Source organism: Nipponia nippon, unplaced genomic scaffold, assembly GCF_047370975.1.
Source record: "Nipponia nippon isolate SJK-2023a ecotype South Korea unplaced genomic scaffold, ASM4737097v1 scaffold_5, whole genome shotgun sequence".
In the NCBI taxonomy this organism is placed as follows: Eukaryota; Metazoa; Chordata; class Aves; order Pelecaniformes; family Threskiornithidae; genus Nipponia; species Nipponia nippon.
In genome coordinates this window covers 76,581,862-76,605,871 of record NW_028262369.1, presented here as the reverse complement: position 1 = coordinate 76,605,871, position 24,010 = coordinate 76,581,862, and the positions used below count along the sequence as shown (strand labels likewise).

At 39.1% G+C, this 24,010-nt stretch overlaps 1 protein-coding gene across 2 annotated transcripts in view; it reads right to left on the bottom strand.

Moving 5' to 3' along the window:
- The window catches only part of OLA1 (Obg like ATPase 1), a 103,974-nt gene extending 82,015 nt beyond the window's left edge, over positions 1 to 21,959 (bottom strand). The window contains exons 1-4 of one of the 2 annotated variants that reach the window (XM_087733777.1): positions 21,828 to 21,959; positions 21,484 to 21,584; positions 19,486 to 19,629; positions 9,383 to 9,510 (exon numbers count right to left, since the gene is read on the bottom strand). In XM_087733777.1, coding sequence (XP_087589903.1) covers positions 9,383 to 9,510; positions 19,486 to 19,629; positions 21,484 to 21,584; positions 21,828 to 21,935 — 481 coding nt within the window. In that variant the 5' untranslated portion in view covers positions 21,936 to 21,959. Of the gene's footprint in view, positions 1 to 9,382; positions 9,511 to 19,485; positions 19,630 to 21,483; positions 21,585 to 21,762 lie in introns of both variants that reach the window. The other variant, XM_087733778.1, reaches the window with a different exon arrangement.
- Positions 21,960 to 24,010: the final 2,051 nt, after the last annotated feature.

The window sequence follows — 24,010 nt, the reverse complement described above, 5'->3', positions numbered from 1 at the left end:
TCTATCACTGTCTTAAAGCCAGGATACCCTAACCATCAGTAAAGACACCCACTCAAACAGGTAAACATCTTTCAGAAATAGTCACCTGAACATCCTCCAACACTGTCACATATTGATAATTTCTTTAAAGTATTACAGAGAAAAACTTAAGTCTCATCTCTATTGCCTAAATAGCAATTATACACTGCAATATGACACACAGAACTATAATAAAAGAAGTTGTAGGTCAAATAATAACAATGATTCAGTAAAGATAACCCGCCTGGTCTTTATATTTGGGGGGGGGGGGGGGGGGGTACTTACTGGTCAAGTACTTTATGACTCACAGTACAGTATATTAGAAATTTTCTACGTATTCTTTAGAATTGAGAGATTGCCCTCATAGCTCAGTAGGTAGCTCTCCTGTTTCTGGCCTACGAGGTCATAGCTTTAAGTCCCTGCTGAGGAAACTTAAGTTCCATCTATAAATAGAAGGGCATTAGATGCTGCTACTCTAGCAAGGGTGGTGGCCTTCAGACAAGAAATTTTTATGTTTTCACCTGTTCTGATAGGAAAAAGAAATTGGACACAGAGAAGCACAGTATATTAGGCTAAAGATGAATGACAAAGTGAGCTCCAAAATCCATTGTAACTTCAATTAGCATGAGACTTACAATTCCAGCATTATCAAAGTACAATAAAGGCTAGAGAAGAATGCAAGAACAATAGTTTTCCTTCTCAATGAGCATAAGTAATTAACTAATATTACAGACTTTACAATATTTGAGACTGAAAAGAAACCTCCTAGGTACTGCACAATCAAAATTCGACTTGTGACATCAAGAGGCAACCTCAATGTAAAACAAACTTTGGAGTTTTTGATTAGTAATAAAAACGTTTGAACACTCACAGCTTTCATCTTACTCTTTCTGAAGAAGTATAGTATATCCTTGAGAAACATTTATTTAATTATCAGGGATTAAAGTGATACCTCTCTGCAATGCATAAATTTTTTCTCCTCATACCCATATATTTGGGGAGACTTATTCAGCTCCCAGAATAACAATTACTTGTGACAAATTTAAGAATAAAGCCTATTTAAACCCTTATCTGAGTTTATTTGTGCTTTAAACTGCAGTTACCTGGCCTTAAGGGAATATGGATTAAAGCTCAGGTATTACTTTCACTGAGCCTGGCGATGTAATTTACTGTTCCATAAAGACAAAGGCTAACTCAATAGAGCGCTGACAATTTTCCAGCACCTTTTCCACAGTCTGCACCCACGTGCCCAGGAAAACAAATTCACTCCTCTGTGGGAGACAAAGCTGCAAACAGTCTTGAGGTACAAACCCATAAGTTTTGTTCATATATGCACACCAAAAGGAAAGAAACACCAGCAATAAAACAGGAGATGAGGGTGATTTTACAATGTGACTTCCTAGATCTCAGAGACACTAATATTACGCTCAAGTAAGAACAACGACAGGTCTTGCAAAATTCTTCTGCAACAGTTTAGCTTAGGAGGTTATTGTCCTTCCCATTTGCCTTAGTGAAAAGTATGATTAGTAAAATTTCCACATCTGGCATTGATCTACTGAACAGGATGTGGGTGTACAAAATGTCTCCCTCTTGCAGGTTTAGGTTTAGTGGTAGCACTAGTTGAAGCTGCACATCGAAATATTCACAAGAATCCCATCTTGGTCCTTTAATTCCGCTACCAGCATTTTGGTCAATAATGTACAACTACCCAAAACACACACGAGGTTCTTTTCTGCTCTTCAGGTGCTCCTACAAAATAGATTACATCAACAGACAACTGCTTTGCACCATCAGCCTTCATCCTAGGGCCCTATCCCACATCATTGTATTGAAGAGTAGGCACACAAGAAAGATAACAGCCATTGTACCACTGAATGGGATGCCCGGTCTCACCCCTAATCTACTCCCAATTTCACTTACATATACTGTCTCTGCTGCTGGATGCTGCACAAACGCTTACTCCAATCTTACCTGGTTATTTCTCAAGAAGCTTCTTTGAGCAGATGTCTGTATGAACATTTCCTCTCTCTACCAACACTTTTTCTGAGCAAAGACTGCTGTGCTTCCACCCTTGGATCCAGAGAGAAAAATCCAACAGCACGAGACAGCACTAGCTCTCCAAGATGGCTTAAGGTTAGTACATGATACTAATGACAACTGCATGTGTTTCTCTGCAACAAATCTTTTGTCAAGGCAGTACTTCTTGAAAATCAGTCTTCCATGACTCATTGCCTCTTCCAATTCCTTTTTTATCGGGCATTTTGTGGTTTGTTTTTTTTGCCTCCAACTGACTTCTGTGCCCAAAAGGAAAAAAAAAAAAAGCTTTATTCAAATATGCTTCCTTTTGGCTGCTTCACGTTATTTGAAAGGGGAAGGAAGACTTGTATGCATATATAATTCCTCTACAGAATGTTGTTGTTTGCTTCAGAACTTAACTTCATCTGTTTTCAGAAGACACTTTCCCCAGTCTTGCTCATTGACCAAGCGGTACAGTATCAAGAGAGCTGCAAAGGCCTGATAAGATTCACCTAGTGGTCATTACATGTGCATTCTGCTTCTGCTTGCAGGTAGAAAACCACTGTAAGAAGGAGAGGAGAAATCTAGCACTCTGCTGTTTCTGCTTGTATCATCTACACAAACAAAAGGTCTGAAATAAAATAAAGCTAAGCAGCCTCTGAAAAATCCTCCTCTCCTGCAACAAAAACATTTTCTTTTTACATGAGGAAAAATTAATGATAAGCACATTTGTATGCATCTCTGGGAATATCTTTATTAGCCTCCCTTCCCTTTCAAGGTGGTGGGCTTAGTGGGCTTAGCATCTGAATGCTGGGGTAAAATTCAAAGACAGATAACACATGGCCTAAGACAAATTATCCCTGGGGTTTTTGGCTTTGTTTGGTGGGTTTTGTTTGTTTGTTTGTTTGGTTTGTTTTTGTTTTTTTGTGACCCGATATTCTGAAATTGCAACATACAATGCAAAAATAGTCTTGCTAATAAAAATTATTTCAGTTTTGGTGATGATTTTGCTAAAAGAGGTAGAGGGATGCCATTTTCACAACTTTGTGATAAAAAAAAAAATCTCCTATGCAAAGACTTACCCAGAATCAAAACACTTTACAATACTTTATAAAAAAACAAAAACAAACAAACACCAAAAACCCAAGCATTAGTTAATACAATAAAATGTTTCACACTGCTGCAACTGCTACTTTAATTTGAAAGCTTTCACAATTTTGGGGTTTAATATGGAGAAGTCACTAATTGAAAGTTTAGCTGAACTGTGAGCTACTCCAAATATTTTATTTAACATTAATTTAGTTACTCTAACAACAAGTAAGAAGGAAGAGAAAAATCTCAGTAAGAACTATTATCTACTCCATGCAAACTACTTTTAAATTTTGGTAGCTTAGCAGTGAAAGGTTTGTATTTGTAAACTAGGAACCCTAACTTTTTTCTTTTTTAACAGGTGGCAATTACGTTTAGTAATATAAAACAAAACCAAAGCATCTTCAAAAAATTGAACCAAAATATGTTGAAGACAATAGAATTTTGTAAGACAGCTATGTTTACATCATTTCAAGGTGTTTGACACATTACAAAGATGAAAAAACAGCTTCAGATATTAGAAGTGACACAGCCAAGCTACAGCTGCATAAACAGAGCCACTATGATTCCCAATGCACGGAATACACAGGCTGAAGGGATGAGATGCAGCGCATACTTTGTTCACTGAAATGCTAGTGCAGTGGAGTGTGGGTAAGTGATATCATCATATGCCTCCTCTCTGTAGCAGTCAGCTTCCAGGAGCAGCAATGAGTAAGTATGATTTCTTCTTAGAGAACGTGGGGAAAAAAATGCATCATGCCTCAAGTATATAAAAGCTACAGAACGATTAGCATCTTTATACAGAAAATACACACATTTTTATAGAAAGTCAAAAAATGAAGTCAGAATAGAGGACGCATCTTATTCAGTTAAATAACTTTGTTATCACCACTTTGATTTTTGCAGGCAAATCAAAACACTGGCAGTATTACTGTGAGTTCCCAATAACCCTCATGATGATAAAAAATAAAGCCAAGTCAAATTGATTTTAAATGCTGAGCAAAAAATCAGTACAGATATTGTGAAACTCAGTTTTGATTAGTGTTTATCTTAAACAAGAATAAACCCCACTCAGGTCACGTGATTCATATCTATCAGTTACATAAAACCCTGAAGGAGGCAGAACCAGGGGGTATACTAAACATTTCCAGTTATAACAGACATAAAACTGAGGTAAAAGCAATTAAAGCTTTTTAGGAACCAATTCACATTGGTCACACCAGTCACTTCTATAAGACCGCAGGGGACGTTCACCTAGCTTCATAGTTCTTTCACTCTTGTCACAAAGAGCGACATTTCACGGATTACCAGTTACCGAACTCCCCATCCTGCCCCTAAAAGGCAGCTACAGCTCTTCCGCTGTGGAGTCAGAGCAACTTCCATGCAGAGGAGCAAAGCAGGAGCTCCCAACCCCTACCTGCCTGTGCTCCCCCAGCACCGTGTCACCACAGGCAGCTTGCACATTCCTCTGCAGGACTGGAAGACCAGGCAATGACGTGCAGGTGAGCTCTCAAGTTCTTCCACGAAAGCCAGTGTTGCCTGCCCTACTTCAAACATTGGGCATCAAACCCTAAGGTTTTTTATTTATTAAAAAGGAGCATTTGATAGCAATGTACTTTTACAGACAAATTTCCTTCCAATTTCTGTAACTTTGAAGAGAAAGACTGGATTTCATTAAAGAAACTAAAAATAAGAGAAAAATGTGGAACATATTCTCTAGAAAACTAGGACTGCGGGCTATCAGTGGGAAGACTAACTCAAAAACATGAAGAGCTCTGGCTGTTTAACATCCAGTACATTCAAAAACTTGACAGAGCTGTAACAGGGACTAAATACTGACATCTACCACTTTCTTCACTGAAGCATTATTTAAGAATAATTTGTAAATTTACACTTGTAACAAGGTTGCCATTTTTAGTCCACCATACAAAGAAAGTCATTTTCTACAAGTACTTGTGACTGATCTGCCATAAAAGTTGAAAGGTGGTTAAAGCCACTATTACAATCTTCAAACAGCCTGCCTTCTGCCACCATGAAAACATTGCTGCCTCAGTTAAAACCATAATACACCTGAAACATGGAAAACAGAACTGTCAGAAATGTTTCAAATTAACAGTGAAACTCGGAAGATGAACGAAACTATAACTACTTTAAAGCACGTGTCAGGTTACTCTGGTACTAATGCTGTAGGCGCCATTATCCAGGACAGAAAACAGTTTTAAAATTAAATTCCCCATTCACTCAGCCAATAAGTAAGCAAGTATATCTGTTTGAGGTTTTCATAACTGGATTCAGTCAAAAATAAAATATACTCCTACCCCTAAGAAACTGGAATAACCCCCGAAATATTTTTTTTTAAAGTATATTGAGTTCAAACGGTTTATTTTAAATATCAGTAATTCATTTTCAGTTTGTGCACTTTAATAAAAAAAAAATCTATAGGAATTATCAAAACCCAAGAATGTATTGCTCTATTCTGTATAGGAAAACTTACCTTGTTTGCTGAGCTATGAGAATCTACTTCAGGCTGTTACTAATCATGTACAAAAATACAGTGTGCTCAACACAAACTTACCTCTCCTTTTACTTGTCCTATTACCCTACCACATGCTGTTCTCACACATGTTGCTGTTTCTTTGGATATATTAAAATATACCTTAGACATAAAAACAATGTTTTCATTGATTTAATGAACAGTGTCTCCCAGGGAAAGCAACAGTGTATCTACGATATGGAAATTTGAAGGCTGAAAATCCATAACCATTTCAAGGTGGGGGTACTTTCCTTTTTTAAATGAAGTAAGGAAAGTAGAGAATTAGCCAGACAGAAATAAATCTCGTTTCTCCTCAGCTTTATGCCATGCAAGAAACAGTCTAGGTAAACGCCACACAGAACTCCCACAGTTCCAACAGAAATGTAATTATAATTACTTTGAGAGTACTACAGCTGCAGCTCACCTATGTGCCCTGTGGTGGATAAACTGACAGGCAACAGCCTTCTTCAAAAACCATCTCATAACACAAAGAGGCAATAACAGTGAATTCTCTTATGGCAGCTAAAAAAAACCCACAAACAAGCCTTTTGTCCTAAAGAAAACACAGTTCAACACATTCTCAATAAATAAAGAAAACAGGATCAAAACCTTTAGCCTAGGACTGTAAGATACCTTCAGTGAGATTCCCAAAGTTTGGCTCATCCTACTCAACAAAAGCTCTCCATTCCTAGATAGCCACTTCCTTGCCTATCATTACCTTAATTAATACAACTTAAGAGAGTTAATTCTCAAACTGCTCATTGCAAAAATACCAACTGAACCATGCTGAATTTTTCATGCTTTGAAAAAGCATGGTCCGCAGATCACTTCCTAGTGCAGCTCTTCTTAACAACATTTTTTCATTCTCCTCTTCTCTTCATCTTCAGCAACACCTCCTTTCCAGCTTGCTGGCATACAAAGCCTCACCTTCCAGTCCACTGCCCATACCCCTTTAACAGGAGCAACCTGTCTGGGCTCCTTCTAAGTCAGCTTCTACACGACTGCAGAGATTCAGTGCCTACCCACCAGGCTGAAAGCTGACAGCTGGTCTCAGGGCACTGGTTCCTAAAGCCACACAGTCCATTAAGAACTTGGACCAAACCCTGGTAAAGGGCAACAAAGAATCTTCATCGTCTCAGGGTCTGGAAAGTTTAGGGATTTACAAAAACAGTTTAGGTAGTTTCTATAACGTGATAGAAGCAGTGCAAACTCCAGGTATGCCACACACTCATAAAATGGGATTTTTAGATTGGAAATAATTTTGACAGGTGGGTGGGTGTAAAAACATTACAGCATATAAAAAAGGTTCATACCTTTTTATAATATAAGTTGGCATGGTATGTTGAAAACTTCAGGTTTTAACTACAGTTTGTGCTGTGTAACCAATAGATTTTTTTTTTTAAATTTACTAGAGGGCTATTATCAGCTTTTAGTGCCAAATCTTCATTTTTATAGTACTGTGGGGAAAAGAAAGTAAAACTAATATGCACTTTGTGGGGGATAAAAAAAAAGTAGTTTTACATCTCTCAACCACAAAATTTTGCATTAGCTTTTTATTATTATTATTCCTAAGTAATATTTTGAAAGATCTTTGTGTTTATTGAGCAATCAACACACAGAATTTCTACTTCAGTTCATCACTAGCTTGTGCTCTAGCTAAAACGTCTAGCAAGAGCAGCATAACAGGCAGGGTTAAGATTTTAGAAAGGAAAAAGTACTGTTTAAAAAGTGATTACATTATCTTTTTTGCTCCCAAAGAAGAAAAACAGCAACAATCATTTCATAAACATTACATTTCAGAATCCTTGAAAGAAACTGAAACATATAACAAGTAAATGCAAGACTAGACTAGAAGAAATAGATGTTAATACAAAGTAAGTATCCAAATGGTTTGAAAACCCAGAGTAGTCTCATTCCTCTTTCAGTCCCGAAAGAAAAATACAAATTAATCCTTATAATAGCTATCTGAAAACAATGATTAGGATTATTCAACATATAGATTAAAAATCATCTTCTCCACTGACTATATCAATCTGTTCCTTAACAAGCATTTATGATACAAGTATCAAAACAGAGCAAGTATAAAGAGTTTATCACTTGTTATCAGTTGACACCAGGCAAAACAGTAATTACAATCCCAGGATAGCAACTGATTTGGGGAAACTGATCCCCCCTTTTTTCTAGGGATACTGTAGCAATGGTTCTTGGGTAGTTACAAATATTTAAAATATACCAATGTATTAGTACAGCCTTCACGTATCGAACTAGTTCCTAAAATGATGCACAAGTTCAAAAGACTTACTTCACTCTACCCAGTAAGGATCTGGCCTCACCTTTTCAAAATGTCTTAAATACTATTAAGCTGCTTAGCTACAATCAATAGCCCATAGTTTTCTATTTTACTGAAAGTATGCGTCAAACGACTAACAGAAAATAGCAGTACTAGATATAAAAGATAAATGAGGCCAAGTTTTCAAAGGGGAAGTAATGCTCCACACATGCACAGTTTTAGATGGCTTCCAGGTACTAGAAGACTTTAAAAAAAGGCTAATGTTCCCAAATGTATGTCCTGTTTTTCAACAGTATAAGCCTAAGAACATAATACCTTTCCCCATAAAGTTCGTCTCACTTGATTGAAAACACAGTACCAGCACTCTGCACCAAGTCAGCATTTAAGTATTCTTGATGCATAATAAATTGCATTTGACTGAAGTAGCATACTTACCTATTCACCAAGCACGCAGACCGTAGAGGCACATCAGTTCACTGCTCTGTATAAATATGCTTCAAAAAACAAGCTTGTGGGAACAAGGGTTCTAAGCATCTAAATCAGTACTATAAGATAGTAATATTCCATGCCTTTGGGTTTTGTTTTAGAAACACCCTGCCTGCAAAAAAATTTTTGCTCCAATCACCAAATAAAAAGTATTTTTATTTTTTTGTTTATTTTGTTCTATTGTTTCATCACGCACTGTATAATAACGGGCAACCAAAAGACAGCAACAAATGTGTCCAGTTTCCTCAAATCTGCACAAACATTATTGAGCTCAATCTTTTCAGACCAGAAACCTTTGTCAACACTCAAAGTTTACTGCAAACCAACATATGCTTTCAGCAAGCTTTTAAGTGCCAAGTTTGTAAGTGCTGTTAATGTGACTCTGAAGGCCAGTTCTGTATTGTAGTAATAGCTGATGAAAGAGAGAATCAAAGCCCTCGGTCTAACTGAGAAATGTTCAGAATTCACAGAGATGGGGGGAGGAGGGGTGTTCGAGACTCAAAGTAAGTCACACAGAAATCAGGAAATGGAAAGACGTGGGGCTCGCCCTGTGAAGAACAGAATCCCAGAGTCTGCCACTAACTCCATATTTTCATTTTCTACTTCCATTTCAGCCTTTTATTATCACATTTCATTTCTCCTCCTTTATAAAACTAAACAAATCAACTGCCATGCACTGCTGGCAAAAGAAAACAACAAACCATTACTGCAGATTTCCAAAAACCCAGTTCCTTTCTAAGTCTTCAGCACAATGCCAATGAAGAAAGACGTACCCATTATATAGCAGAGGACAGGGATTTTCTTGGTTGGAAAAACCCAAAGCCTGATGACTTTGAATTAAATGGTAAAAGTTAAAATTGTAATGGATATTTGTTCCACAGTTCTTTTAATTAGAGTACAACAATGCTGTCCTTAAGCTATAGAGAGAACGTATAAATAAGTTTACATACGCATCAGATGAAAGATCCCATCACAGGCGTTAATATGAGACAAGAAGGAATTTCCTAAGCCTTGGCCAGTGTGGGCTCCTTTCACAAGGCCAGCAATATCCACCACATTCAGAAAGGCTGGAATTTTGCTGAAATATAAAAGTTAGAAGTTTCATTACTGAAGCATATTAGCCAAAACTTTTGGCACAGAAATAAATTCAGAACATGGAAATCCGATATTTCTTTTTTCTAGAACAAGTTATACATGACAATAGCTTTCTTCCTTATTTAATGTGCCATGTGTGAAAGACAAGATTCTCCCCTCCCATGTAAAACATCAACCATTCTTCAATTTCTCTGTCATTATTCATGTAAAATGAAGTAAACTCGTTTCTAAGTGTGGAATCATACTGACAGCTATACAAATAATCAACCAGGCCTGGAACACTGAGGCATGAAGTCAGTCATCTGTAACAAGCAGTTTTCATAGTACCAAAGGGACAAGACACACAAACGGCCATTGCACTCTGCTGTCGCACACCTCTACAGTTACTGTTTAGTTCAGTAAGTTAAGCAACTTTCTCAGAAGACAAGGGCACTTTTAAACACAGTGGTGATTAGAACTAGCAGTGATCAGGGTTATGCAAACAATTTGAAAGAAAGCAGAAAACAAGTTAAGATGAAGCTGGCATTATAATGCAAACAGCTGTGATGTTTTCCGCTATAGTTAACAGCAATGGGTTAACAGATGTGTCTACACAATATTTTATATAGCAACAGCAGAAGAGTCATGAAGTTCAAATTAGCTTACAAAAAACGGAAAAAAGCTTTTAGAGCTATGGGAAATGCATATGGCAATTTATAAACTGCAAGCCTTTTATCCTCTGCAGATTCTCAAGTTGTTTTAAAATGAGCAAATGACTTAATGGGCATTAATCTTTCCAGGTGTATTCTAAACCAATCAAAATCCAGCTGAGTCAGAAAAAAAACCCAAAAAACTAAAACTTTGTAATAAGGTGTTGACTAAGAGCACCTTCATATGGTCTATGCAAATGACAACACCATCATAAACAGTGGCAGAGACAGAACCACACTGAAATGCTGCAAATTCCTCACTTGCAAAAGACCAGAAACCACACACACCATAGTCATCAAGATCTCCAGCTTGATGGCTTCAAAATAAATAACTGGAACACTACTTAATTTCCATCACTTTAAATTATCACCACTGTATTTCATTAGCACTATGCTAAGATTAATACAACAGTTCACTATTTTACTGACAGTAAGTTTAATGGAAAATACCCAAATCCGTAGCTTTAATAACAACGATGAGAAGGGTGTGACTTATGCCATGAAGTCTGCTTGAGCATACAGTGCCAATTTGTGAAGTGGTGAAAAGCTTTCTTTTATGGTGAGTGTTCTTCAACGTGAGATTCAAATCGAAAGATACAAATTCTATGGTCTACCTTAAGATGTCTTTTCCAAAGACCTACCATTGCAGTGCTACTCACAGACAGAAGCAACCACATAGGTGTGAATGAGTGCTAGGGATGACCTAGCCAGTGACATCTTAGCCAACGCTATACCCTTCTGAAGTCTTTATTGTCCACAGCCCAAACTGAGCTTTATTTTTATTAGTGTGACAGCTTGCTGATAAATATATTTGGTTTTTCAAACATTGACATATTTAACAGCATGACTCCTATCAAATCTGTAACAGCAGAAAACTCCACTAGCATCAGAAAACCACCTTTCTCTTCTTACCCTGATGCCTCGTATGGCAGCGACGGCCCAGACAGAAAAATCTGTAGTTACGGAAATCTATGGATCATTGTCTCTGCTCAGAGCAGCGGGCTTAGGTGGAACAAAACAAGTTTCCAACTTTTTTTTTTTTTTTTTAGTGCCATCCCACTTCCATTTGACTGCAAATAACACAACACATAGTTTGCGGATGCGCTGCCTCACTTGAAATCAGCTCCCTAATTTGGGAAGAGATGATCCATTAGAGTTTGTCTTAGTATGCAACATGAATATTTCCGGAAGTGTGGTGATCTAAAAGCAAAAGATCTTATGTTGGTTATGTTTTCGATCTTCCTCTAACACTTCCCAAGAAAAATTATTTATTTCAAGTAAACTAATTTCACAATACAAGATTTTGACAAAATCTTTTTCTTTACCAAGGTGAAGTTCAAAGTATCACTAAACCCGTCAGGTGTAATAAATTAGGAACTTAATGACATGTTTCATGTCATTAACACTTTTTGTGATGTGCTTAGAAACAAGCATGAATAGAACACAACACCCAGAAGGGTGAGCTTAAAAAAATATGCAAGAAAATATTTACAACACAGCATGAGATACTTAAATTCAGGTATACAGTATGTTGACTTCTGGCTTTAAACTTCAGTAGGCCCATGAAAAGAAGGGCTCATCCTTGGGAAGACAGATGATGTGTACTGCAAGTTAATGCTGTTGAATGCAGTAGAAAGTACATGAATATAAGTACATTCTGAAGTAAACAAACTTTGAAAATGTCACATTCTTGTCCCACTATGGTTTTCTTAACAAACTATGGTTTTTTTAGCTACCAGTACACAAACTCAAATGGAAACAGCAAATCCTTAAGTTTAACACACTACCAAGAGTGACGCACATTCTGAAGACAGAAACCAGTAACTCTATTAATGCATTAACCCAATAGCTCCTTTTGCCTGACAGAACCACAGAGCTACTACATACCTCAGAAGAAACAGCAGCAACTTCCCAGTCAGAATTGTTATAATTCCTTGCTTTTTGTCACATAACTTAAGTCAACAGCAAGGTAGAAAAATGCCACTCTTTAAAGCACTTCTCCATTGTCATTTTAAACTGTGTTTTAAGAAAAAGAAAGGTGGTGTTAGAAATGTTCTCAGATGGTCCCCTCTCATTATTCTGGTAGGATTTACTTCCTGGCCAGCCATCAGAAGAATTCACACTTTCACTACAAAGATGCCACATTAGAGCAAGACCGATACCTTCATATGCAGATGGACCACTCTATCACCAGAATCAACCTCATTTGCTAGATAATGGAAAGAAAACTCCAGCACATTTATTTCACAGTTGACTAATACCAGCAAGAGACCTTTGAAGACCAGTATCCGGGTTTCCAGGATGTTTTCTCACCTTCACCTTGGGTACCACAAAGCTAACATTCCAAGCAAAATAAAACCATCCCCATTCTTGGCAGCCCCTTTCCTACACCTAAATCTTTATTTCATCATAGAAAGACGAATACAGACAAAAGCAGAAAAAGGCACAAACTAGCCACACTTGCCTATGCTCTGAAGGACATTATGAAACTAAACAAACAGAAAACACTGCAAAGAACGTGGGAAAGTACCATATATCTCGAGTGTGTTTTAATTCTTTAAATGTAGAAGACCTAACTGGATTGTTCTTTTTTTTTCCCCCCCTCCTCTAAACAGATTAATTTCCATTTCTTAAGATTCATTAGTCAGCATTAGCATAATGTCACTGAGCCTCAAATGATCATCAGGAACAGGTGGCATCAACTGATCATTTGTACAAATCAGTGCAACACCAATCTACCATAAAGCACGTCACAGGAATTTATAATATGAAACAGATTACCAAATCCGGAAGTATCTCTATATTTTAAGCATGGGTATAATCCTCGAGCAAGGATTTTTTACCTCACTTAGAAATACAGCAACGGTGGTTTTGTGTTAGCATGCTACCTTCACTGTATGAGCTACTGTGCAACAAAGAGCACAAGACTCACTGGGCCAAAAAAATCACAGTTCTCTAGTCCAGTGGTTAGGGTGTTTATTCAGGAATAAGAGACTTACGCATCCATAGGGTTATGCATTTTACAGGGGAGGAGGCCTATTTCTCACCAACTTTGTTTCAAACTTCTGTCCAAAAGAAATATTTAAACAGGCAAGAGGAGTTTCTTTACCTGTTTGTTCAGTACAGTAGTACTGAACAGTACAATGCAACCAGTTACCTTTTTTCTTTTAAAATGCACATACATACGGTATCTGCAATTTGTTATGCATATATATTTTTTTTTCCAAAACTTGAGCGGAAGAGGCATACATTTATGTCTCAAGTTTCCATAAGTAATTGTTTAGTTGAGAAACCTCGCAGGCAGCAGATACCTGAAGCTGTGACTTACACTGGAAACATCATAACCGAAATGCTGTTTCTCTCCCTGGGTTTTTATTCTTCTAGGTTTCCACAATCTCTCTTCTCCAATGAAAACAACACCCCATTAATTTCTCTGCAGCATTTACTACAGCTTACTGAAATCTCACATCCACCAGGAGACCCTGGGAAGCCACGACAGCTTCAATTAAGTTCAAAATGCAGCAATTTTCCAGTAAGTCTGGCTGATAATGCTCATAACACACTTGCTTTTTATTCATTTCTTGAATAGCTCGAGAAATCTCTCTCAACTCAAACTCTACCTGATCCTAGGTCCCACACACCAAAAAAAGACAGATTCTTCAGTATTAGGGTAAAATGTCCAGCTCCCCTTTTCTCTTTGGTAAAGCCAAATGTGCTACTCATCTCCTGGTTCCAGCACAGGCTCTTCTGCCTTTAAAAGCTGTTATTTGAAGCCTGTTAGAAAAGGGAAACTCTTCTTCCTTCCCAAAAAGTCACATAACTTAAGCAGGAGTCATCCATTAAGAGTTCATGAATGACCTGAAGTAAAAGTAGCAGCATGGAAGGAGAACACATATACTGTGACAACTTCTTAGAACACCATTCAACTCTCAGTCTGTCCTCACTGCTATTTTTGGCTCATTTCCAAACAGAAGAGTTCACAGTCCCTCCCTCTTCCAGGAGACTATACTCCCTATTACAGCTTCTGCAGTCAATCTTGCAAGCAGTTTTGAGCAACGTAAGCAAAATACCTCACAGGGTAATTCAAGGAATCTGCTTCTGAAGAACTAGGTACTGCAGACGAATGCTGGTCATTTCTATGCAAGAACAATTTCATTAATAGCATTTTATCCATGGTACTGACAAACAAGACTTCAACCTAATAGCACATGAACCAGAAGTGAAAAATCTGCTAATTAAATTTCACTTACATGAATTATAAAAAGGTAAAAGATCCAACGTGGGTTAAGACATATACTCAGTGTCCCATTTATATCAAATGCCTGCATTCTCAAACTATTCAGTAAGTTATTATACCAACAAAATACAACTAATTCAATTTTGCCTTCTCCCACCGGGCAGAAAAGATGGCTCAAGTCACTACAACTTCAGGTCTTTCGTTCACTGCTGGCAAATTATTCATTTGCAATGCTAGAACAAGCATCACAGCCAAGTTGATTTACACAGGCTCAGAACTAACTGAAGAACAGGCAGACTCAGTAACACCAAAGGAAGCAGCATATTAACAACATATACTTGCCAATTTTCAGTAGTTTTCTGTAAAACATGGGATTCTCTTACAGATACTGATATGCCAGCATTATATCCAGCTAAGTTGTTCATGTTTCACTCTGGAACTACAGGTGGTTTTCATTTACATGAATGCTCTTTTTAAATCTGGACTAAGTCCCACATGACGTCATTCAAGAAGTCCCACTGCTGATCTGGTTTCTAAGTAGTACTTTCCACCAACTGACTATGTAATTTTGACTTCAAAGCTTTATCAAGTATCTGAGTATGCTATCCTACAATAAGTTCAAGAGAACTTTTATTTAATATTACACAGGACTTTCATGACCTAGACAACAATGGAAGTTACTCAGATTTAGTTCAGTAACCATTGCTTGAGCACTAAAGATCTGAATGCATGAATTTTAACAATCTACAACGCCACAGAACAAACCAAAGCAATTTGCTGACAAAAAGGACAGAGATTCTGAAGTGCACTGGACAGTGCTAGAGCTGAAGAGGGGTAGCTGCACTTTACATTTTATCCACCTGCGAGATAACCAGGATTGCTTTAAAATTTAAGTTTGAAAAGGACATCCAAGATAGATTAAAAACAGTCTAAGTTAAATAGAAATGTTTGTGGTTGCAATAAGCATTGTGTTTTGTGAACACATATGTGCAAGGCAATGCACCTGCTTATAGATGCAAACGAACACGGAATTAAAGGAATACTGATAACTTGAGAAAGGATGAACCAAACTACTTACATTTTACTCATTTCTGCTTATAAACTCACTCGATTTTAACCAGAGGAGGAAGCAGAAACAGACTTTAAAATCACTGTTTTATTAATGTTTTCACACAGGTTGATTGCTATCAGCCAATACAGTCCTTCAGTTTTAACTACCAACGGTTAAAACATCGCTTAGGCTTCAATTGCTTCTACCTGAGTATTTCTTTTAGTTAATCATATAGTTTAAAGTAAATAAGAAAGAATGCAAATAATTGCAGCGAGGAGATTATTTAGGGCACAAAATAAAAAAGAGGAAATAGCAGTTTCCTCCACCCCCTCACTCAAAATCATTTTGAGGCTTGAATCAAATGTCACCACTGAGACATCTCCTGGTCAGGCACAGTACGCTGCACCTGTGGTAGTAGGCAGGCGGGACCGTACAGGCTAAGCCTGGTGGGTCAGAAGCTTTCAAGACATGTGTGAGTTATGACACAAATCACTTGTCCAAATGACATCAGTTTGACATACTTACACTAAAAAATATTTTTAGGCTTAAGGTGATTAAGCAGCATCTTAATGAAATTTAGAACAAAAATGCACGAGAATAGCTTTATTAAAGCTTTTATTAAGTTACTAAAATTTATTTAGATGTGCTACACACACAGTTCTTTGCTTGTGTAAGAAACCCATCACTTCTAAATACAAAATGTCCCATGAAAATATTAACTGCAGTTAACAGCTCAACTATTTCTAGCTTCCAAGTCCCAATTTTCAAGGCAGGAGCTACCTGCTGAGATGAAGAACATCTCTTTTACATCTTAGAATTAGCAGATCTCATCCTCTGCTACCTGCTTAAGATTCATAGATTAGGGGAAAAGAAAAAAAAAAATACACCTTTCTGCTTTAGTTCCTGCTGAAGTGAATCAATCCAAAGAAAATGTTCTCTTTCCAGTTACTAAACTGGAACTAATTCAATCATTAGTCTGTCAAAACTTGCCTGAAAGTACCCATGTTGGGGGTAGAACAACAAAATAAAATGTCAACAGTCTTTCCTTTCTGAAAAAGTTACATGTTGGCACAATGTAACAAATACGAGTTCTCACTGAATATTGTATAAAATTTAAAACAAACAAATACGTAGTTTAAATACATAAATTAAGTTAGTAACAGAATATAAACTAAGACCTTAAAATAACAAGAATTCAGAATTATTTTTAACATTTTAAGGTCTTGTCTCTTTTTTAATATCCACAATTTCATTCATACCAGAAAGTGAGCAATAGGTAACATTAAAGCTCAAGCAAATTTGCTCATCTAATTCATTTGGCACCAACATAGCAGTTTTTACTGGAAGTTCCTGGAGCCCACCTTCTGTGTACAGCCTATATCACTACGCTTGTATGTTGTAAACAGTCATATACATCATCTGCTGCTGCAGAAAGAAAAAAAGCACAGATTATAAGTTCTGGCAGCATACCTTAATCTATTATGTACAGATTTACCTTTATGTAATAGTGTCTAAATTGTTGCCTACATGATTTCATTTACAAACATTTACATTTCCAATTAAGTAATACCAGTCAGCTTTCAGCATGGGCTAGCAAATAACAGCACACCAGTCCCATCCAAGCTGATGCTTTCTTCTTTTGGAGACAGGAACGGATCTTCAAGCAACAAATGGTACCTGAAGAGCCAAACTCTTCCTCCGATGGCAGAACAGCCGCAAACTCGTACCAGCAATATTCTCAGCAATAGTTTGTCTCTCTGTAGCAGCAGCAGCAATCGCAGCTCAGTGTGACAGACAGCGACTGCCAGCCCGGCCCAGTCCCACTCTTCCCTTCCCTTGCTCACAGCAGGCATCAAGGCAAGATCACTTTGGCCTGTCATACATTATTTTAATTAAGACAAACTCCTCTTTTTTTTTTTTTCCCACCTCCCAACAATGACTGCAGTTATGTGATGACTAAGTGTAACATATGGGAAATAAAAACCTGAATGCTTTAGATTTTAAAAGACAAAATCTTGAGGCTAGACAAGAGTCTAATTTAAAGAGAACTCACTGTTTATAAAACATTCTGCGTGTGCAGACTGAATACATCTACTAATCCAAACAAGCAGAAAATTAAGACAAAACGTATTACATAAAGATGAAAATCAAGACTACACAAGAGAAATCAAGGAATTTAAATTACAATTCAGTTGTATATCTTCATGACCATGGCCTTCTTTTCCTGAGTTAGTCTCAGACAGACAAGCACAAACAGCCCAAAAAGAGCTACCTCAGCCTACTGTGCTACTGAATTATCACTAATTATCACTGCTTTGTTACTGTTATAGTGAAATATTAAAACCATATAAGCAGCATAAGTGAACTCAGGAGCTACAACTACCCACTAATCCCCATATCCATTGATTTTAAGTAACAAATACTCTCTTAAAAAAGTCAAAAGACCATTCAAACCAAAGCTGATTTACTGTTTATAACCAGCTTATTCTCTAATTCAGCATATTTACTGACTACAGATTCAGTAAATATATTATTTCCATTAATATTTAAGGGTGATTTTTCTCCAGAGAGTTTGCAAGTCAGAGAAGATGCATACAGGTATTTACAATCTTATTTACAATCTACTCCTTTAAAGGGTAGATGGCCAAAGGCAGGATGAGGGGAGAGGTAATAATCTCTTTGTCACTTCAACTATTAATTTAGAAGTAGCCAGTCATAGCTAAGCAAAAAGAAAAAGAGATTATTGATGTGGCCAAAGAAGCAGTAACACTACGATTTAGAAGAAATTTGTCAATAAAACTTAAAAGCCACACCATTATCTCTGCACAATCAACAGCCAGAAAGTTTTGTCTCAAATTCAGCAGAGTTTTGTTTTATGATCCATACAGTAACAAGTACACTTAATACTCACTTGAGCAGGGAAAACAAGATAACATGTTGTAACAATCCACCTAAACAAACAGCTCCATATTAATGCATTTTTCAGTATTTAAAAAGTGCACAGGAATTACAGACAGAAGCAATTTGTTTGGACCTGAAACTTAAGTTAACAAATGGATTTTTGATGAGTGACTAATCAATCTTCTTTTAATTATGGGTGTGATTTGGCTCAAACTGAGGCCCAAGTGCTGAAGAAAAGCACAGACGTGCATGCTAATTTGCCCTATGATTTATGTACACTCACTTTATTCAAGATACCTCTCCAGTAACTGCAAACTGAAATTAACAGGTCACAAGTGTCTATTTAAGTTTCTGTTTTCTGAAAGCACCTTAAATTCTGCTGTTCAAGCAAAAAATCCAGTTCCCACACTGAACATATAGAGCAGATTACAGAAACAGTCAATAGCAAAAACCATCGATGTGACAAAATTAATACAGCCCTAGAATAAGGAAACAATTAGAAGAGACGTATTGTAGGAATATCCCTGAATATAGCAGGTAACAACTAGCAGAGCCTATAAAAAGGAGAGGAAGAGTCAGGGGAAGAAAGGCTGCCCATAAACTTTACTGACAAAAGACTGAGGACACAGGTATGTTGACAGATATTTGTTTGGCTACCTACAGCATATACAATATTCTAAATGATAAAAAACACAGGGTGGAAATTTTACAAGTGAGCAACCTCATGACACGTTAGGTACGTCCACTACTGTTCATTTTCCAAGTCTCTTCAGAAGATCCTCCGAGTCACCTGGGAGCCACTACCTTCAAAGACAGGAACACCAAGCCCCAAATGGTGGTGAGCAATGACTAGCAGCTCCTAGATTTCTCATTCTCATACCACGAAGGTCATATTGGGGGGTGTGTGGGGGGGTGTGTGTGTATAATCCAGGTACATACATAATTTCACATTCTAAAACAGATGTCAGTAAAAACTTAATTAAAGACATTATAGTTGCATTACACTTCTATGAAAACTTTGGGTTCAGTAATGCTATTTCAGCTGCTTAACTGAAGAAAAATATTAAGAATTTGAGTTACCTTGGAGGTTTGTGATACTGGCATAGGAAGTCAAATCTGTCATCTGGCACAGGTACTCGGCTCTCATTTGGATCAATAGTACAGAAAGGAAAATTTTCTGCTGCCGCTTGACTCTTTGTTAATACATTGAAAAACGTCGATTTCCTATAAAGGAAATACACATTCTTAATGAAGTTCACATCAGAAGCATTTAAAAGGGCTGGATAGAAACACATCTTATTCCAACTCAAAAGCAATACTCCACTTTCCCTTTACTTCAACAACAGTGATCATTTCCCTGATTCTAGTACAAGACACTTTCAAATATGCACACACTGAAACCCAATGATGTTTACCTCCCTTCCCTGCCCTTGAAAACTCCCCTAAGTGACTATATTGCACATGTCAGTTAGCAAAGAAATTTTAAGTCAAAGGCAATGCACAGCTCTACTGGCCACTACTCATCTTCCTCAAGCACAAAGTGAGAAAACGACAAGGATGCTTGAAACTTATTATGAGTGAACTGGTTTTGCCAAGACTCACCAGCTCCTTCCACAACTGTATTGTTTTTTCAGATTTATTTATGTATTAACACGATTTCAGTATCTAAGCAATAAAAGTAAACAATCAAAAGAGAAAAAAGGGGCACAGAAAGCAAACCACATCGGTTAATCAATTACAAGTAATCTGTTGTGCATATGAAGATATAGTTCTACCTTACCAAACATTTTTTCATCCATGTTAAATATCAATGGAAAAAACCTGCAAGTGGTATCAGGGGAAAAAAAGAACATTTTCACTTAAACCAAGTAGCAGATTATTTTGTTAGCTGGCATTTATTAAATCACAAGAGAGCAATTCTTGAGTTATTGCTAAGAGAAAGTTCTTAATCAGCTTCTGAATCTTCTACCATAAATATTCTGGGTGGTGGGGTTTGGTTTGGGTTCGTTTTATTTTTTTTTTGTTTCACATAACTTCTCAGCCACTGGAAAAAAAAATCTGACAGCTGCCCTGCATACAGCCAACATGCTCAAAAGTCAGTCACAATTTTCTTTGAAAGTTACACCATAACATAACTGCAAATGCTATTTTTCCCCCATTGACAAATTATACAGTGTTACTGCTAATTATTTCCCTTCTGGCGTGCAACTTACCTACACCCTGAAGAACAAAATAAATGATAATGAAAAGACAAGAAAGCAGTACTTACGGGTCTGAAACATGCTCAAAAACTTCTCCTCTAATTTTTTAAAGATTTAAAGTTTGAGAATGCTGAGAATTTCTTTTAGTAAATATCATACACAAATTAATACCAGTAGTTTCACACAGATGTTCTCCAGGTAATTAATCATCCTCTTCAAGTGCCTTAAGTATAGCTCCTTTGAGGAGCCATAACAACTACAGATAAGAAGCGTGACAGAGAACAACTCATCTTCCATCACCTCTCCCAAACTGTAACTGACACAACTTTTTTCATTACAAACTCTGAAGAAGTTTCAAGAATGGAAGTCCTCTTCACTGCTAATGACACTTATGGTATCATTAACCCCTTCCTGTGCACATCATCCTCTCCAAAAAAATAAAATATGAAAGGAATTTGTATGCACATGCATATGTATTTGCATAAAAACGTGCATTACACATACACAACAGTCGAAGTAAAGAAACACGGAAGACGTAGTATTTTATAAAACAGCAATTGCTAAGACTTCTTTTTTCTTTTAGTTCTTCACTGTTCTCTTGTCCAGACTTGTACATACTAGCGTCACGCCACCTGAGTGTTTTACATCGCTCCACCTATAAGCAGCTCAAGCTGAAGGTGTAAGTCTATCACTGAGCAAAAAGACTTAGATTGTATCCCTCAGCCTGTATCCGCACCTACAGGCGTCTATCTTCGCCCAGAAACCGTGGCAGGTCACTACCTGGAGTAGAAGCAAGCGCAGGAGAGCGGGGAGCCCGGGCCTGCCGGGCGGTCCGGGCCTGCTCCTCCGCCAGCCCCGCGCTGCCCTTACCACCTACCCCACGTTGGGCAGCCCGACGATCCCGATCTTCAGGGACGTCCCGAACCTTCCGATGATCGGGTGCGACTTCACCCCGTCGCCTCCTTTTTTCGGGGGCATCTGAAAGCACAGAGCAGGGCACGCTGAAGGCCCCGCGTCCCGCCGCGTACCCTCCCGGCGAGGGAAACTCCCGGCAGAGCGCGGCGGCCGAGCCGGGGCCTCCACCTCGAAAAGGCCGAGGAGAAACACCCGCCCCGCGCTGCCAGGCCCCGGCAACCCCCCTCACTCCGGCCCCTACCGTACTCCCCAACCCCAGCCCGGCCAGGCGGAGCGACGCGAAGAGAGCGGTGGGTCTCGGCTCACCTCAGCTGGCGGAGCCGGGCTGCGCGGCCCCCGCCTGAGAGGAAGAGGAGCGAGCGGCCCCTCGCACGCGGACACGCCGGCGGAACAGGCGGGGCCGAGGCCGCCCATTGGTCGGGAGCGGCGCGAGGGGAAAGGGCGCCGCGGGAGGGCGACGTTGGCGGGAGGCCCCGGCGCGGAGCGTTCGCTCCGCGCCGGGGCCTCCCGCCAACGTCGCCCTCCTTTCCTCCCTCTCTTAACTCCTCCAGACCCGTTCCTAGACGTCCACGGTCTTAACGCAAGGTCTAGCGCTGACGGCGAAGATCGTCATTGAAAAAAAAAAAAAAAAAAAAAGCGCGAATAAACGTTCTTCAGAGACACCGCAACCGCATGGAACCTGCGCGTCCCGAATAAATTACAGTGCCTGTAGGACGGCAGCTCAGCGAGCCCTGAGGAGAACACCGGCCTGGAAGGGGTTGTCCCCCCTTTCTCCATCTCCCCTCCCAAAAATCGGCGAGGCGCAGAGCCGTGGCTCTGGGAAGAAGTGCCAAGCGGTGAAATTGGTCAAAGAAAGGTGATGGGGCAAAAAACAAACGCCACCAAACTGGGGCTGCGTGAGGTGTAAAACCAGTCTGAGGAATCCACGGGGAAAAGCAGCATCCTCCCAGGGTTCCTCACCCTCTCCCGCCATAGGAGCAGGACAAGGCCTTCACCGGCTGGGTTACCTCCAGACGACGGGTAACAAACCCAGTTGAGGTTTACTCTTCTCGCCAGTGTGTGTAAGCCTTTCTCTGAGGGATGGTTCCCTCGCAGTTCCCCGGCAGGCACACGGTGTGGCAATAAGCCACAAACAAGATAGGCCGAAGGACTCTGCAGCCCTGAGCGCCTGGTGCAATGACCCATCGGGGGGTTTTTTTCCCCATAACAGCTTGTAAGAGTTACCTGGTGCCGTGGCTTAACCCCAGCCGGCAACTAAGCCCCACACAGCCACTCGCTCACTCCCCCCGCGTGGGATGGGGGAGAGAATCGGAAGCGTAAAAGTGAGAAAACTCGTAGATTGAGATAAATGCAGTTTAATAGGTAAAGCAAAACCTGTGCGCGCAAACAAAGCAAAGCAAGGAATTCATTCGCCGCTTCCCATCAGCAGGCAGGTGTTCAGCTGTATCCAGGACAGCAGGGCTCCATCACACCTAACGGTTACTTGGGAAGACAAACGCCGTCACTCCAAACATCCCCCCCTTCCTTCTTCTTCCCCCAGCTTATATACTGAGCATGATGTCATATGGTATGGAATAGCCCTTTGGTCAGCTGGGGTCAGCTGTCCTGGCTCTGCTCCCTCCCAGCTTCTTGTGCACCTGGCAGAGCATGGGACGCTGAAAAGTCCTTGACTGGTGTAAGCACTACTTAGCAACAACTAAAACATCAGTGTGTTATCAACATTATTCTCATCCTCAATCCAAAACAGAGCACTATACCAGCTACCAGAGAAGAAAATTAACTCTATCCCAGCTGAAAGCAGAACACCTAGTTACCTGCTGTCAGGACTCCCAGCTACTTTACAGAAGTGAATATTTGCATCCTTTCTATACAGAAAACTGGAAGGAAAAGTCATTTCATTTCCCAGGCCCAGTGACTCAGAGCTGGAGGCAAGAGCAGAACCCCAGGGACAGTTGCTGCACATGAGGAGTCCAATCCCCACCTCCAGAAGAGGAGCACCAAACCCTGCTGTGGTTCTTCTGTCCAGCAGAATCCGCCAAAATGGGCAGGAGGAAGTAAAAGGAGTCGGCAAGAGTTTACAATTGTGCTAGAAAAATTATCTCCACACAGGGGTTCCATTTAACCTGTAAATAGGAATTTAGCGTAATGAGCAATCATTATCATAATAACCTGCATTTTTGCTGCTTCAGCAATGGCTGCGCAAAATCAATTTTGCTGTCCCTAAGAAGAAGAACGCAGGAATGCAAAGCCTATTTATTCAGTCTTCAGATGCAAGGCTCAATTTGACCCTCAGGTCAGTTCTGGGAAGAAGTGACCGGTTTCAGAAGTCAGTATTTCTAGAAGGTATTAGGTAACACAGCACGTAAATTTAGGGCTACACTGACAGTTCTCAGAATAAAGATTTTTTTTCCATTTGCTGTTTCAAACAAACAAGTATATAATTTTAATCTGTAAACAGAATGAGGATAGTTAACCAGCTCTAAGAGTCA